This window comes from Eremothecium cymbalariae, chromosome 6 (genome assembly GCF_000235365.1).
Source record: "Eremothecium cymbalariae DBVPG#7215 chromosome 6, complete sequence".
In the NCBI taxonomy this organism is placed as follows: domain Eukaryota; kingdom Fungi; phylum Ascomycota; class Saccharomycetes; order Saccharomycetales; family Saccharomycetaceae; genus Eremothecium; species Eremothecium cymbalariae.
In genome coordinates, this window is record NC_016454.1 from 714,657 (window position 1) to 730,640 (window position 15,984).

General features: G+C 42.6%; 6 protein-coding genes and 1 non-coding gene across 7 annotated transcripts; 4 read left to right on the top strand and 3 right to left on the bottom strand.

Annotated features, from left to right (window-relative positions):
• Positions 1 to 889: 889 nt before the first annotated feature.
• Positions 890 to 5,734, bottom strand: SPO14 (phospholipase D; the record flags this gene model as incomplete). The annotated part of the gene is made up of 1 exon (XM_003647509.1): positions 890 to 5,734. The coding sequence occupies one exon, from the start codon at positions 5,732 to 5,734 to the stop codon at positions 890 to 892; it is 4,845 nt and encodes a 1,614-aa protein (XP_003647557.1).
• A 2,405-nt stretch (positions 5,735 to 8,139) lies between these two features.
• GZF3 (Gzf3p) lies at positions 8,140 to 9,861 on the top strand (the record flags this gene model as incomplete). The annotated part of the gene is made up of 1 exon (XM_003647510.1): positions 8,140 to 9,861. The coding sequence occupies one exon, from the start codon at positions 8,140 to 8,142 to the stop codon at positions 9,859 to 9,861; it is 1,722 nt and encodes a 573-aa protein (XP_003647558.1).
• Positions 9,862 to 10,247: 386 nt separating this feature from the next.
• Positions 10,248 to 10,862, top strand: DID2 (Did2p; the record flags this gene model as incomplete). Its single annotated transcript, XM_003647511.1, has 1 exon — positions 10,248 to 10,862. The coding sequence occupies one exon, from the start codon at positions 10,248 to 10,250 to the stop codon at positions 10,860 to 10,862; it is 615 nt and encodes a 204-aa protein (XP_003647559.1).
• Positions 10,863 to 10,995: 133 nt separating this feature from the next.
• CCT7 (chaperonin-containing T-complex subunit CCT7) lies at positions 10,996 to 12,645 on the bottom strand (the record flags this gene model as incomplete). The annotated part of the gene is made up of 1 exon (XM_003647512.1): positions 10,996 to 12,645. The coding sequence occupies one exon, from the start codon at positions 12,643 to 12,645 to the stop codon at positions 10,996 to 10,998; it is 1,650 nt and encodes a 549-aa protein (XP_003647560.1).
• Positions 12,646 to 12,991: 346 nt separating this feature from the next.
• Ecym_6368 lies at positions 12,992 to 13,105 on the top strand. Its single transcript has 2 exons — positions 12,992 to 13,029; positions 13,062 to 13,105. It is a non-coding gene; the product is annotated as a tRNA-Leu (tRNA).
• A 729-nt stretch (positions 13,106 to 13,834) lies between these two features.
• Ecym_6369 (uncharacterized protein) lies at positions 13,835 to 14,965 on the top strand (the record flags this gene model as incomplete). Its single annotated transcript, XM_003647513.1, has 1 exon — positions 13,835 to 14,965. The coding sequence occupies one exon, from the start codon at positions 13,835 to 13,837 to the stop codon at positions 14,963 to 14,965; it is 1,131 nt and encodes a 376-aa protein (XP_003647561.1).
• Positions 14,966 to 15,658: 693 nt separating this feature from the next.
• CWP2 (Cwp2p) lies at positions 15,659 to 15,958 on the bottom strand (the record flags this gene model as incomplete). The annotated part of the gene is made up of 1 exon (XM_003647514.1): positions 15,659 to 15,958. One exon carries the CDS (start codon positions 15,956 to 15,958, stop codon positions 15,659 to 15,661), a length of 300 nt encoding a protein of 99 aa, XP_003647562.1.
• Positions 15,959 to 15,984: the final 26 nt, after the last annotated feature.

Sequence of the window (15,984 nt, forward strand, 5' to 3'; positions counted from 1 at the left end):
TTGCTGTACCTAGTTAACTCCTCGGCCAGGAAACTATTACCATTAAAAGAAACTACGAGGGACAATATATACTTGATGGAGGTTTTTTGTATTAAAAAGCCTAATAGCTAACCAATCGAATCACATTTACAAATAGGGAGTAAATATATATATATATATATTACGTTTTGTTTGCGCTTAGGCTTGCGTAGGCACTATGTATATGTAATGCGTCTCGGAAGGAAAATTGTTGCCATTATCGGAAGTTCGAGAAGTTCGACAAGGCAAATCAACTCAAAGGTTTGAAGATACATAGAAACTTGTACTCTACATGTAAAATAAACACAGGTGTTTTTAAACAAGGGCAATATACAACACCCGAAGTGTTAAGAACTAGATACTTATTTTTAGACCAGCTGGAGGGAAGAGGCTCTGTATAAGGAAAGAGGCAGATACAAGTTAGATGAAGGATGATTCATTATTTTGTACAGGGAATATAGGATGCAATTGCATCTTTTGAGTCAATGAGCTTTCTTCGAAGGAAATAGTATATCTATTTTGTGTCTTGAATTTTGCATGGCCGGTCATGCAGATTTTATTTCCGTAGCGTGGGTACAGCAGGTCCTCGGAGACCTTGTAAAAAGGAAAGGAAGAGTCTTAAGGGTATTATTTCCTTCAAGGATGGCAGATATGCCTTGTAGGCGGTGCAGTATGAAATTCTAAGCACAGAGAGAAGCATTTATAGGAAATTTTCGGTGTAGTGCGGTTTCTAGAAACTGTGTATTCGTGTTAGTCTTCCTTACGTAACGCAGTGAAACATTCTGAACAATAATATGACTAAGTGACAGATACTCGGGTCCGAAAGCATTTTGTAATCTGTATATCGTGTGAAGCATAACAGAGTAGTAAATCAATCGTAGATGTCAATAGGCGGTAACCTGTCAGCATTATAGAACCAATTTTTAGATTCCACTTCCTTGGAGAGCCAGTCTGTTGGGAATATAACCAAGTGCCCATTAATTCTCTCAAGTAAGCGTCTGGCAGTATGCCTATCAAATATTTTTTGATTGATGCCGTACAACAGACTACTGGATAATTTCATTTTAGAAGGATTTGTACTCTTGGCGCCGGTCGTAATCTTTAAAGCCTGCTGGCTTAAAGGCTGATCGACCTCTGTGGATAAAGTATCAGCCACATTTGTAGGCACTGCTTTGAGTTTTGTACCTTTTTCGAGAGAGATGTTAGACTCATCAGCATCGCTAGAATCATCAACAATTGTGACCTTCTCTCCATATTCCATATCTATCATTTTTTTCTGCAAATCGTCAAAACTTTGGGATAGCTTCTGGAAATCCTTATAGTCTCGCCAAGTCTGAACGGAATTGTCTGGCTGACAATGGAAAACCATTCTGTAAATTAGACTGTTTCTTAAAGCAACTGCAAACCACATATCTTCATAGAAAGAATCGACCAAGGGGTCTTCAAAGGCATATGGGTCCATAAAGTTGAAGTTTGCGAACGGTTGCCGTTTACTGTTTTCTGCAACTGATGGAACCATTTGGGAGAGCATAGCATCTATTGCTTCATCATCCATCACTTCCTCACCGAGGAAGTCTAGGGCTCGGCTAATAGTTTCAGCAGTGTCCTTTTGTGTTTTATTGTATTCTGTCAATTTAGCGTCTTTTTTGAAAGATAAATATTGCAGATAACAAATACGTTTCAACATATTCCATTTGTTTATGTCTGGGATGCTTTCATCTTGTAAGTACTGTATTACATCTTCCTTGTCCGGCAGGAATGTAGTAGGGGTATTTTCCTTAGTTTCCCGATTACAATCAACGGTACGAATGTTCATAACTTCTGCTGTCCAGTCTCTTAGTTGTTGAGTGACGTTTTCCTTGTGTTTTTTTTCAGTCTTCTTCCAGCCATCTGGTCCAAGACCTTCCACGTCCTTTGTGTGAGTGTGATTTCCAACTAGTCTAGAATCTGTACTAATAGGTTTCTTGTCCCTAATGCCAACATTAGCTTCTCCAGCCCTGTTATTGAAAGAATAATACTTGGCGTTAGAGCTATAACTTTTCTTACCGTTATTTTTACTCTTCTTTGAAGGCAATGGAGTTTTCTTATGGGTTGCTTTATTTGGCGCCAGAGGTTCAGGAACATTTTCATCCAATCCGACAAATACATTATGGTCTACTTCTATACCAAAGTTTTTCAAATCTTTAGCACCATACTTTTGTAGCCATAGGTCACTACAGTCTTCATTCATGACTTCACGGAATCCAATTTCCAACATAGCACTTTGAACCTTCAGTTCATGGCTAGCTTCGGAGAGTTGGTCGTCAGGGATTAAGTGCAAATTATTCACATTCTTGGCCGCAATATCTTCTAGTCTACCAAACTTCCGTTCAATAATTTCGACCAGGTCAACATCACAACCAAGATGTTCTCTCATCAACCTCTGCCGTAATTCCCATGCAAATCTGCCCGCCAGGTAGTCCTCACCATTCATTTTGGTTTTCACTAAATCAGTGTCTCTAATAATGGCTGCAACCTCACTATCTCTGTTACCAAGCATAGATCTTTCATTAACATTTGCACTTCCAATGATACAACTACGGTCATCTACGATCATTACTTTTGCGTGAACATATAGTTGTTCGGTCACTAATTTGTCATACTGTCCTATAGTTGACCATTTTCTTAAGGAATAGAACTGAATATATTGCGATGGATCAATGTTCAATCTCTTCAATTTTGCGAAAATTGAAGTTTCACCTCTGGCAATTGATTGATACTGGCATTGCATTATAACACGAATACTAGACCCTTCAGGTTCGTCGACTTCGGAATTAAATCCTGGCATTACGGGGATTACAACGAAAGCTTTCCAAGGCTTTCCTTCGCTGTTTGCTTTAATAATACGATCCACTATAGCATCACCTATCTTATTTTCAATCACCACACCATCCCAGTTTGAACTAGTAATAAAAAATTGGTTTTCTAAATAAATATAGTGCTTAGAAGTTTCGATTAACTTTAGGTAGGCTGTTTGGATGGATTTTTCAGTCTCTTCTAAGCCAAGTGACCAATTTCCTGCACTTCTCAAAATTTGAATCTCACAAGTAGACCTAGGTTTCAATTCCTGGAAAAATTCAGACTCTTCTAATTCCTCTGGGGTAAAGTCACTTGGTGGAGTCAACAATGGTGTTGGTCTGCTTGGTCTCTTCTGCCTTAATAAATAATTCCATCTTTGTACAAAATGTCTTGACATATCACGAGCTGCTTCACCTATTGTCATCATATGAACATCATGCCAAGGCATTCTGGGAACGAGTTCGCGATCATACATGGATTCAAAAGGCTTGTCTAACTCGTAAAAATCACAAACTCTTGCATTTGAATAATCTTTGCCAGGGAAATTTTGCTTCTGCAACTCAGGCGAATCATCTCTTAAAACATGCTCAGGGGTATCATATCTACCATAGCACAAGTCAATTCCGCCCATAAAAGCAATAGTATGGTCAATCACAACTAGTTTCTCATGGTGAGCCCAGAAGTAGGTGTTTTGTAGCCATTGATTAGGCGATCTAATCAAATGGATGTTTGGATGCAAGCTTAACATTGAGTGCTTGGTCCAGAGAGAGTCTGTGCCCACGGTAGAGCCTACGTTACGGTAGATAACGATGAATATCTTTACACCCATCTCTGCACGCTCTTTCAAAATACGATCGATTCTGTATTCTTGGTTATCTTGAACTGGCCTCCGCATGTAAAGTTCTGGTGATAACCACCAATCATGTATAAATATTACATCTTTAGCCATAGCTAGTGCGTCACTTAAAGCCCAGAAATAATCGCGGCCATCAACAAGGTAATGACAGAAACAATTCTTTCTAACAGGTGCAAAACTACCGAATCTTTGGGGTTTCGACCAAATAGTGTTCTTTTGCATTTGGACCAACGAGGAAACCCACAACTTTAATAAATATTCAGATTTGGCGATCATTTGCAATTTACGCTCACTATTTTCCAAAGTAATCAATAACTTAGTTGATATTTTCTTTTGGTTATCATCTAAAGGATCATCTTCATTTAATGTATTGTCTTCCAAGAAACTTCCAGAACAGCTGATTTTGAACTTGGAATCAACAAGAAAAACGTCCAACGGTGTTGTGGAGCACATATCACTAACATATATGATATAAGAATGTCTTACGAGGAACCACTTGTTGGTGTGTCTCTCAATCATCGCTTTCCAATCGTTAAACCTGAAGTGAGATACACGCCATCCTTGGGCTTTTGCTGAAGATCTGATGATTAAGTAACCTTGTTTGCCTTGAAATCCGTTTTCGTAACTTAATAAATTTCCTATTGGCGAAAGTTCATAAAATTGGAACAGCCTATTTGCCTGTGGCCTCAAACAGAGCGCTAGATTAAGCAATCTTAAGTACTTTTCTATTCTTTTGTGCATCGGTTTTTTAACGTCATCGGCTTCATCGATCAAGTCTTGGATATGTTTCATATGGAACCTTTTAGCTTCAAAATTCAATGAAGATCTGGGTGTGGCAACTGTAGAAAGGGATGTGACAGTATTGGTCTGTGCGGTAGGTGTAGAAGGTCTCTTTGCCTTTTTCATGTAATCATCGAACCTCGGAAAATGAGGCAAATGAATTCTCTGGTACCTATTATGATCAATGTACAATTTGTTTAAAGTATTCTGTTGAAAGGACACTAATTGCAACTTCCCATGTAGTGAAGCCAAATCTTTATACGAGCGTAATATTACCCACTTCAATCTACTATCACCCACTCCATATTCTAGTTCCAACTTGTACTTGGTGTGGTAACCTTGATCCACAATCGCCATCATCGACTCATCGTTACCCTTGGTCTCCTCATGGTTACTACCAGTACTTGTAACAGTAGTGTCTGTACTCACCCTCTGAAGAGACAACATCGTGTCGTTATTGGTAATCGGCGAAACACGAACACTCAACATCGCCAACAACAACGAAGCCCTTCTCACGCCGTGCTCATCACGTAGGAACCCACTCCCAGCAAACAATGCTGCAGGACAGCCCGCAATTAGAATATCAATCAAATCAGAAGCCATGTTTTGGATAATCAACTCCTCTTCCGCAACTTCATCCTCTTCATCGGCCGACTCGTTGTCCTCAACACCAAATTTGTTCTTCCCCCCACAATGCCCACTTTTTAACGGATATTTCCGCGACGTTAGCTTGGAAATCTTCTTAAACGCCTGTCCAAACTCCTTCTTCCACCCAGTAAGAGAATCCTGCGGATTCATTTTGGCCAACCAACTAGGAGTGGCATTCAAATCACTCCCAATATTACTATTACTACGACTGTGTCTCTTCACATTATAGTTACTATTACTCCGGCTACTGAACCCATGCGCCATAGACGTTATAGTAGAGTTGGGTACTCCCTGGAAAACCAAATTCTTATACTCCGCCTCATGATCCGTCTCACACGCCGTCGTAGGCTCATTCCGTAAACCCCTACTGTGAACATCCCCATCCTCCTGACCGTTGGGAAAATTATTCTCTTGCTGCTTACCACCAACTCCCTCATATTCATCACTCTCATCATCCCCTAAAACCTGCGTCTCCGAATATACCCCCGGAATCACACTTGCACTCTTCACACGACGACTATCAGGCCCAGTATTGTTCACCAGCGACACCATCGGTGGCACATCATCAATACTACTAGCTTCCGATAACCCCATCGCTCAAAAAAACAATATACAGCCCTTGTCTATTCCTACTAGACGTCTGCTACCGCTATTACCTAACAATACCTTCTGCACAACTTGCTGCCCTCCCAATCGCGATTTATAAAATCCTCTGCTCAAATCCGACTCCTCCACTCTTTATAGTAAACAAATCACTAAACAAATTGAGTATATGCAAGAGTGGCAACGATCGATTAATAACCCTAAATAAGCGACTGCCGATGGTTCGTGTGTGTTTGCGTTCAGAAAACTGGGCAAAACAAAGCTTTGTCAGTTTCGTACAACGTGACCAGGGTTGCTTTCACCTTTGTTTACGTAATCTCGAGATACTCGAGGTCCAGAAGATATGATGATGATAACCTACAAAAACCTACCGAGTATGTCTGGTCCAATAATACTCACACCCTGAAAATCTGTAACTGACTCTATAGGTGTGTGTGTATGTAGGTCTCCGTAGTGTGTGTGTGCATATATATACACGCACATATATCGAACAGGAGTCCTTCTCTGTGGAGGACATCATGTGAGTTGGTTCATAGTCCATGGTTGCGAGTGTGGTGACGCCGGGTAGAGAAGTATGTGTTGGCGAATCCCAAGAAGGCTCGAGGAGTGATAGTATGGAAATTCGCCAGGGAAATCGCGGCTACCAGAAATCACGTCGGTTTCTATGTCTACGGATTGTCGAGTTGTGTTGCACGGGGAACGATACGGTTTTTCCTCTTTTAACACACATTTTCTTCCTGGTCAGAGCATTTTAATGATGCCTTGGGTGAGTAGGTGAGGGGAGCGGGGGGGAGAGAAGGGGCGGAGCGAGGGGGGGATAAACAGGTAAGGGGAGGGGGGCTACCCAATCAACGTAGGTATTGGGATGGTGGAGTGATGTCAATTGCATTCCCTATGTGTGTTTTATGTGTGTATGCGTCTGGCGCTGCTTTTGCCCTCGGATGAATATATGTATATATATATATGCACATTGTGTCTGGTATATAATTTGATGACGCTAACACCTAACGATAAGAGGAGGAGAAGTAGTAGACGTCATTTCAAGTAGAGAAGGAGACACACACGTTCCCTGTCTCCCCAAGGGGAAAAGTCCCCTCTTATCTGGGAGGTCATTTTGCAGCAGCAACTATTGTCTCGCTGCATCATACATGTAACTTATGTTGGGAAGAAACGTCGCATAATAACAGGTGATCTGACGCCGCATCAAAAGAATACAACACAATGGTTGAAACGACAAGCTATCTAGTGTTAGAATTCAGAGATACGTGCTGTCTATGCGTCAGTGTTATCTAGCAATAGCTTAATAATATAGGGTTCCTTCCACCCTATCTTTGCTTTTTTTCACTCATTCAACCTTTTCTATCTTTTATCGCTCCAGGCAGATCAGACACACTGATCGTAATATGTACTCCATGTAGTCAAAGGAAGGGTTTATCTACAGAGTGCCCTGCGACAATACAAACCACGCAGATGTAGATGCGTCTGCAAAAATGCTGCGTTGCCGGGTCCCTTAAGCTCCCTTCCACCCACCCTCGCTACTGCAAGGCAACAATTGGACTGCAACACCCCCCTGTCGCACACATCTTAATTGTATACCTTCCCAACGAAACATTTACAGTTGTGTAGCTGATACAGTAACACAACGCTCGTTTTTTCAATTTTTTTCGGACACTATTAAATCTATATAACGTATCAATGACGATGATAATTGCTCATTGGACTTCATTCCCGTGTCCCCTCCCGTGTCCACTCTACAACGGGTGATGGTGCAACTCCTGAAATTGTGTAAGAGACCAAGTCCAACGAGAAGATCCCTTTCTCACCTTTGCACAAGCCATCCCCAGACAGGCAGCATATATAAAAATGCAAGATATCTAACTTTTTTCCGCTTCTTCTCGAGGTATCAAAAAAAAGATTAGCAGTCGATTTTCCTTTTCCTGGGGTAATAATCTAATCGGTCCATCAGTATTGCAACAGATAACCGTAGCTTAGTTAATATTAGGTATAAAGGCGCGGAAGCAAGTGGGTATATATAATAATATATATATACAATTTTGAGAAAAGGAGAGTTGTTTTAGAGATAAACCTGCAATTACAAATAGAAGTTTTGAAAGAGTTGAAAAATAATAAAAAAGAAAGGAGGATAGTGTCAAAACGGCCCGCTTCCGATTGCAATTGTTGGATGGTATTAGGTTATACTTTGAGTATCAGAAATATTTTTAGTTTGATAGGAAGTGATTATTTCTTTCCGGGTTAATATTATCGTCCCACTTGTACGTCGTCGTCCTCCACTTCTCTCTCATCGAGCAGAAACATATTAAAGTTTAAAAAGTCCCTCGTTGGAATTTTTTTTTCGTTAGTGAGAAAAACCCAAGAAAATCGTGTTTCCTAAGGTTATGACAAACACACTGTTAGATCATCAGTTTGTACCATTTGATTGTAGAGGTAACCGCCTGATAGCCAAGCCCATAGGTTATTCCTCTGCACTAGGACAGAAAATGACGCTCTCAACAAACAGCTTAACAACGACGAATTCCGGGAATATCATCGACTCTAATAATAATCCACTCCGTAAAAATAAGTATGCTGATAACGATATCGAAAATAGTGGTTCCGCAAACGATGGTGTAAATGCAGATGCAGGTTCTTTGCAAGAAAGTAAGCGAGCTGGCAGTTTTTCGGTTTCACCCACAACGGCAACGGTAACGGCGACGAAAACGGCGACGATGGATGGTGTTGGTACTACGGCTTCTAGTTCACATAGTCCAGTTTGCAAAAACTGTCATACTTCTACGACACCACTTTGGAGAAGAGATGAGCATGGGGCAGTTTTATGCAACGCGTGTGGGCTGTTTTTAAAATTGCATGGGAGGCCAAGACCTATCAGTTTGAAAACGGATGTAATTAAATCTCGGAACAGAAAAACGCTGCATCAGGATGTCGGCACCAACGGTGATAAGCGACGCAGGGACCATTCTGTCCCACCACCACCACCACTAGGGATTCAAAATTCTGTGGTTAATAATAGTGAGTTGGGTGGGAATTTTAGTAATAAACTCGGTAAAAAGAGACAGAAGGTGATATCAAGCTCTACAACTCCCTACAATCATTCACTGACGGTCTCTGGAAGTTTAGATTCGGTCAACTCAGAAAGCACTACGATTTCAAGTTTTAACAGTTCAGTAACATCTGGTAGTCTGGAAATGCCGAACTGTTCTCAAGATCGCAACTCACTCCCCCAATTGTCCACGTTGTTGGGTAACGTCCATTCTCATAATGATCATTTGCATTCGATTCACCTTCAAAATCAGAGTCGAGCCCACAGTTACGTTCAACCGAAGATTGAAAGTCATATTCAGTCGGGGATACGATCGCTGTCTGGTCCTCCTCCACAACACTACCACCAGCAACCTCGCAAGCAGTCTTCTGTCTTGTTGTCCCCCAAGTCAGCACCACGATACAGTCCTAACGTTCATTCCCCTTTGTCCAACCAAATGGAGGGTAACGCTACTCTAATTGGAATAAATCATATTGATGTACATTCCCCTAATTTGGCTCCCATACAAAGGAACTCGACTACTTTAAAGGCACCAATCAGCCAGCTGCTCAATGGTGGCAAGACTTCTGAGCAGCCCATTGCTGCGCCAGTCATATCCTCCAACTCCTCCGCACTCAGGGCCTCCTTGGCTACAAATATTCCGTCCACATCCACTACAGGCTGTGACCTACGCAAACACCAGCAGCAAACCCAAGACAGTTATTCATCGTACTCTTATCCTCTCCACCTGTCCCCAATGAGTTCAACTCAAAGACCGCATGTCGGTAGCATCAAAAAATCAGTGACTGCCGAAACGCTCAACAACATTACACCCAACAACGGAAGTAACATTACCACCACCTCCTCAACTTATCCCTTGTCGTCATCTCAAACTATGAGCAATCCTCCCAATGACACACAAATACCGCTTTCCCAAGTCTTTCAACTGCAAGAGGAAGTCATCAAATTAAAGACAAGATTAAACGAACTAGAACTTATCACAGATTTGTACAAAAGACATATATTTGAGTTGGATGATAGATGCAAATCTCTTGAGATAAAGCTTCAAATGCATAATTAACCCTTTTTTAATGATTCCCCCTCCCTACTAGCTAAAATGGTCGCTCGTATAAGTGGGAGCGCTCTAACAGCATGAGACGGAGAACGGTCACACACGATTTTACATCTTTATTCCCGCACCCCTCCCTCTTCCTCCCAATGCTTATTAGATAACTGTACACATCGCCAGGTAGCAGGAAACACACGTCCGGCTTGTGCTGTGAACCTTCAACGTTTAGATTTATCTTACGTCCTGTATAAAGCATTTTAAATAAACATAACGTAGGCAATGACAATCGCTCCTTTTTCTATTTAGGAGGTCAACTTTTTAAAGAAATGTATGTCCACGCCTAAGGACATTGACTAGTGGAGCTCAGATAAGAATCATTGAAGTAGTTATATTTCTAGATGTCGCGTAATTCTGCTGCTGGTTTAGAGAATACGTTATTTCAACTCAAGTTTACTGCCAAGCAGTTAAATAGACAGGCTGCTAAAGCGGCCAAAGAGGAGAAGCAAGAAACTAACAAATTAAAGAAGATTCTCAACGAGAATGAAGAGATTGCTCGTCTTTATGCATTGAATGCTATTCGTAAACGGAATGAACGTTTACAGTTGTTGAAATTGGCATCGAGGATTGATGCTGTGGCATCGAGGGTTCAGACAGCTGTGACGATGAGGCAGGTGAGCGGATCCATGGCTCAAGTTTGCAGAGGTATGGACAGAGCGCTACAGAGTATGAACCTGCAACAAATCACAATGGTTATGGATAAGTTTGAGCAGCAGTTTGAAGATTTGGATACAAGTGTTAATGTGTATGAGGATATGGGTCAGAATGTAGATGCAGTAGCTGTGGATCATGATAAGATTGATGAATTGATGAATCAGGTAGCAGACGAGAACGGTTTAGAACTCAGGCAAAGCGCTCAACTAAAAGATTTACCTCAGGTGCAAAATACGGCAGCAGAGGTTACGGAAGAGAAAGAAGACAAATTAGCGCAGAGATTACGAATGTTGCGTGGATAAATACGCCCTTTTTGCATTTCTGTTACGTCTTCTCTGTCTGTTTGCAAAGAAAATATTATGTATATACAACAAAAAAATGTACAATAATCTGTAATCTATATCACTAATTAGATCGTATAGTGTTGTTTTTCCCCTAATGCAATGGAACGCCTCTGCCTCTGGCCCCTGGTGGTGGAGCCATACCAGCGTTTGCGCCATCGCTTTCCTTGTTCTTGATAGTTTCATCGATGGATAAGATCAAGTTAGCGGCTTCAGTGGCACTACTGAGAGCATTTGTCTTCACTAGGGCGGGTTCCCAGACGAATTTGGCAAAGTTATCCCCTATAGTTTCAGTTTCAAAGTCCACACCGAACCATTTTTCACCCTTACTATGGGCAAGTCTTAGCTTATTCAATATTTCGATGGCATCAAATCCGGCGTTTTCACAAAGCTGTCTAGGAATGACTTCCAAAGCCTTAGCAAATGCGTTAATAATCAATTGTTGCTTACCAGCAATCGTCTTAGAGTAGTCTCTCAAGAACTTAGAGATTTCCATTTCAATGGCCCCACCGCCAGCAACAACTAGTCTGTTTTCTAGAGCTCTTTTAACAATCATAATAGCATCGTGCAAAGACCTCTCTACTTCAGCTATGACCTGTTCGGCACCACCCCTGAGTAGTAATGTACATGTCTTGGCTTGAGGACAACCTTGGAACAGGTTATACCGTTCTGAACCAATTTGTACTTCTTCGAATTCAGCACATGTGCCCAAGTGTTCCTGTCTAATATCAGTAGTCGTGGATTGAACTGCACCGCCTACAGCCTGGATCACCCTATTCATATCCTCTGCGGTAACTCTCCCAGCACAGAAGATATCCCTGTCAGCGAAGTACTGCGTAGCTAGATCACCAATGGGTAGTTTGGACAACACAATATTTGCACCAGTATCCTCTATTTGTTTCAACTTGTCCATGATGATTCGCCATTCGGCATCAACCACGGATTGGTAGTCCTCAACATGCTCGACACGTACTTCGGCATTGTCCTTTTCTGCCTTCAATTCCAGCTCTATATTCAAAGAAAGGATCTTGGGATTCTCAAATCTTTTTGGCTGTTGTTCAAACCCAGCATAAGAAAACGTTTTTTGAAATGCAACACCATTCACAAATAATGAATCCTCCATAGCTCCACCAGGAATCTTCTTGATCCCAATCAACTTCTCATCCAAATCTTCTTGATCTAGAGAGAGCACAGCATCTACACACATTTGAACAAAAAACTCCGCATTATGGTTAATCAACTTGGATGACATAGCTGTTCTCGCACAACGCTCGAGCAAGTCTCGGTTAATATTCTTACCACTAATGTCTACTGCCAAATCTTGTATTTTTTGAAGAGCCGACTGAACAGCCTGGCGGTATCCCTTAATAATAACATGAGAAGAAATACCTTCTTCTAGAAACGGTTTGGCCTCCTTCAGCAATTCTCCAGCAAGTACCGTCACACTGGTAGTACCATCGCCAACCTCTGCGTCTTGAGCCCTCGATATATCGACCAGAGTCTTTGCTGCCGGATGTACAACATCTAACAACTTTAAAATCGTCGCTCCATCATTGGAAATCGTGGTTTTCCCATTGCTGGAAACTATTAAAATATCCGATCCTAAGGGACCCAGTGTGGGTTTTAGAGTGTCTTGAATTGTCAAACAAGCGTTGATATTGGAGATGATCTGACCACGCCCCTGGGAAGCATCAGTACCTTCTTTCAACACAACAATCGTTGGTGTTTGGTTACCAAAATTCATTCTCACACAAACTTAAAGATTGAAATGCTTCAATTATACAATCTTTACCCTTTCTAATGGCGTTGTATATATGGGAGATTCATACGGAAAACTAAAATGCAACTTTTTGCCACTAACAATTTTTTTCCATCATCACACAGGAAAACTTGGCGTGTTACGGAGATGGAGAAGAGAGAGTGAAGAGCACACTAATGGAGGCATCTGGTCGATACAGGCCGGTCAATAAGCATATATGACGGTTCTATAACCATTCCTGACATTAGTTATATGATTTCTTGTGCAATCACGTGATGTGCAGTTATCAGTGTTACCTAACATATCTCAACAATCTGCAAGCTAGATTGTTGGTTGTGTGGCCGAGCGGTCTAAGGCGCCTGATTCAAGTGTACGCTTACGGCTCCGCAGGGGGCCGGACACTCAGGTATCGTAAGATGCAAGAGTTCGAATCTCTTCGCAACCATTCTTTTTCCAATATTTTTCACAAAATATTGGTTAGCAATGCTTTCTTTTTAAGCTTAGACAAATAACTGTGTCGCAGAAAGCGTAATCGTATTGCCCTTTGGACTTTCTGAACATCTGCAGCAGCTTCGGGTTGAGGGGATCCTTCCTATCCATGCTTTTTCAAAGAGCGGCTGACGGTAACTTTAAACATCCACGCCCCCGTTTTGATTTTCAATTCTCAAAAGGGTCTATGTGATTTCTACATAGCATATTCTAGATTAAACAGAATTCCAGGATTCTATGAGGAATCAATTTGGTGAATGCCTTTTAGTAAGCATCTTTTAGTAAGCATCTTTTAGTAAGCAGGTTTAGTACAGAGCAATTGTAGTACAGAGGACATAGATTGTTTACTGTGGTGATCGTCTTTATTGACAAAGCGTTGTACGCAGATTCGTAAGGTAGAAGGATAATTTAACTTCGTTGATGATCCCTAAGAGTAATGTATCAATCGCAAAAAATCCCATGTTACATATTTTTTGAAAGTGGAGGAGGTTGAAGGCATATAAATACAACATCAGTATGTAACAATTCTTGACAAACATGTTGGCGCAGGGGTTCTTATATTTGGATTTGCAATAAGAGCAAGAACCCGTTCATCTATCTCATCCCTAAAAGAGAGAAAGTTTGTGTGCGTTCCTTTCTACAATAAACCCTACCCGAAAAGCAACCAGATCATACCCATTATTTTATGCCAGTTATGGAAGTGCCAAGTACTATGAGAGCTGTAGTGATTGAGGGTGACAAAGCGGTCGTCAAGACCGGTGTTCAAGTTCCTGGGTTGGCTGGGAATACGGCGTTGATCAAGGTCAAAGCGGTTGCCAGCAACCCCACGGACTGGAAGCACATCTTCTGGCAGATTGGTCCACAGGGATCGATTTTGGGGTGCGATGTTGCAGGAGAGATTGTCTCTTTGGGGCCAGAAGCTGACGGCAGATGGGCTATCGGAGACAAGGTTTGTGCAATGGTTCATGGTGCCTCTGTGAAATACCCTGAGAATGGAGCGTTCGCAGAGTATGCCAAAGTCGACCTGGCCATCTGTTTAAAGCTAAAGGACTTAGAGTATGCTACCGCAGACAGTTCAGGCGTTGTCCCACACGGGAAGGTTTCCACCTGGGAGGCGGCTGCGTCCATTCCTGTTTGTTTACTCACTGCCTCAAACGTGCTTATGAACCAATTAGGCAACAAGCTAGAATGGGAACCGAAGAACCCTCAACACCCACATTCTGTGTTGGTGTGGGGCGGGGCAACCGTAACCGGCCAGTTCTTTATCCAGTTGGCCAAGCGGACAAACGCTTACGCAAACATCGTTGTCGTTGCATCCAAGAAGCACGAATCCATGCTAAAGGGCTTCGGCGCCGACGAAATCTTCGACTACCATGATGAGGACGTCCTAGCCCAGATCACCAAGAAATACCCCGATCTATACCACATCCTCGATGCCGTCGCCACCCCTTCAACTTTCGGACAGGTCTACGCTTGTGCCCCAACAGACAAGCCGGTGACCTTGGTTGAGCTTATCTCCTTCTCTGAGAACGACATTCCCCCAGCCGAACGTAAGTCCAACGTCTCCATCAACCTAACGATGATGTACTTGGTCAGCGGCGAGAGTATCCCCTTTGGCACAGTGACTTTCCCAGCCGACCCAAAGGTGAGAACCAGCGTCATCGAGTTCTTGGAGTTCATCCAGCCAAGAATAGAGAGCGGTGAGATCCATCACCCAGCGGTCAAAATCAGCAAGGGCTTGGACACAATCCCATCATTGATGGAAGATATCAAAACTGGCAGAAACTCCGGCTTCAAGTTGGTCGCCTCTTTGTAGGTGCAGTGACCGTACGTATTCTATATAAAGGACCCGTCCTCTTTTATAGTTCTATACTTTTAATCGATTCGTTCGTCACATGCAGCACGATGCAGCTTTCCTGCCTGCGCCTGCGCCCGCCAGAGCACGAACAAAGCAGCCCGCGCGGCGACTCCTAGAGGAGTCGCAAGACTGCCCCCACCATACACCATAAGGAACTGACCTATCCACGAACTATAACCTTAGAATGAAAAAATAGGTACACAATATTACTATATATACTATTTATATTTTAGGTGGAAAAGCAGCAATCGGTCGGGCCGCTGCAGAGGCAGGGGACACGCACGCCGTGCGTGTCCCCTGCACCCCCCCAGTGCACCCGGAATGGTCTGATCCCGTCCAAAAGGTATTGGCAGCATAACACAACATTTGAACGCGACCAAAACCGCAACAAGCCCTCGCACAACACTCCTCTATCTTCTGAAACAATCTCTTAAAACAAAGACAGAGCAGCAGCTGGCCCACTTGGATGGGTTGTAAACCGTCGCCCCATGATCCGGCCAGCCACCGCCTTCCTTTTTTTAAGAACCTCACCTGCCTGCCTTCCAACACCAACTAGCCCCACACAGTAAAAAATTAAAAACAAAAATTCATATAGCAGTAGCTTTCAAATAAAGTGCAAGAATTAAAAAATCTCTCTCCTGCGTCAGCCATCTAGATGACCAACAAAGCACCAGCAGCCAAAACACCGGCACCTAGCGCACCAGAACCCAACTGAACACCAGCGTTGACAGACTGGGTGGCAACAGCTGGTGGAGTGGAGCTGGCTGGTGGGGCTGAGCTGGCTGGAGGTGCTGAGCTGGCTGGAGTAGACGAAGACTTGGTCACTGGAACCTTAGGTGGTTCAGTACCGGTAGTAGCCTGGATTTGACCGTCACCAATTTGAGAAATTGGCTGTTGAGCAACAACAACAGAGGCAGCAGTTAGAGCAGCAATAGCGAGAGAGAACTTCATTTTTAGTTGTCTAGTTTCCTTGTGTG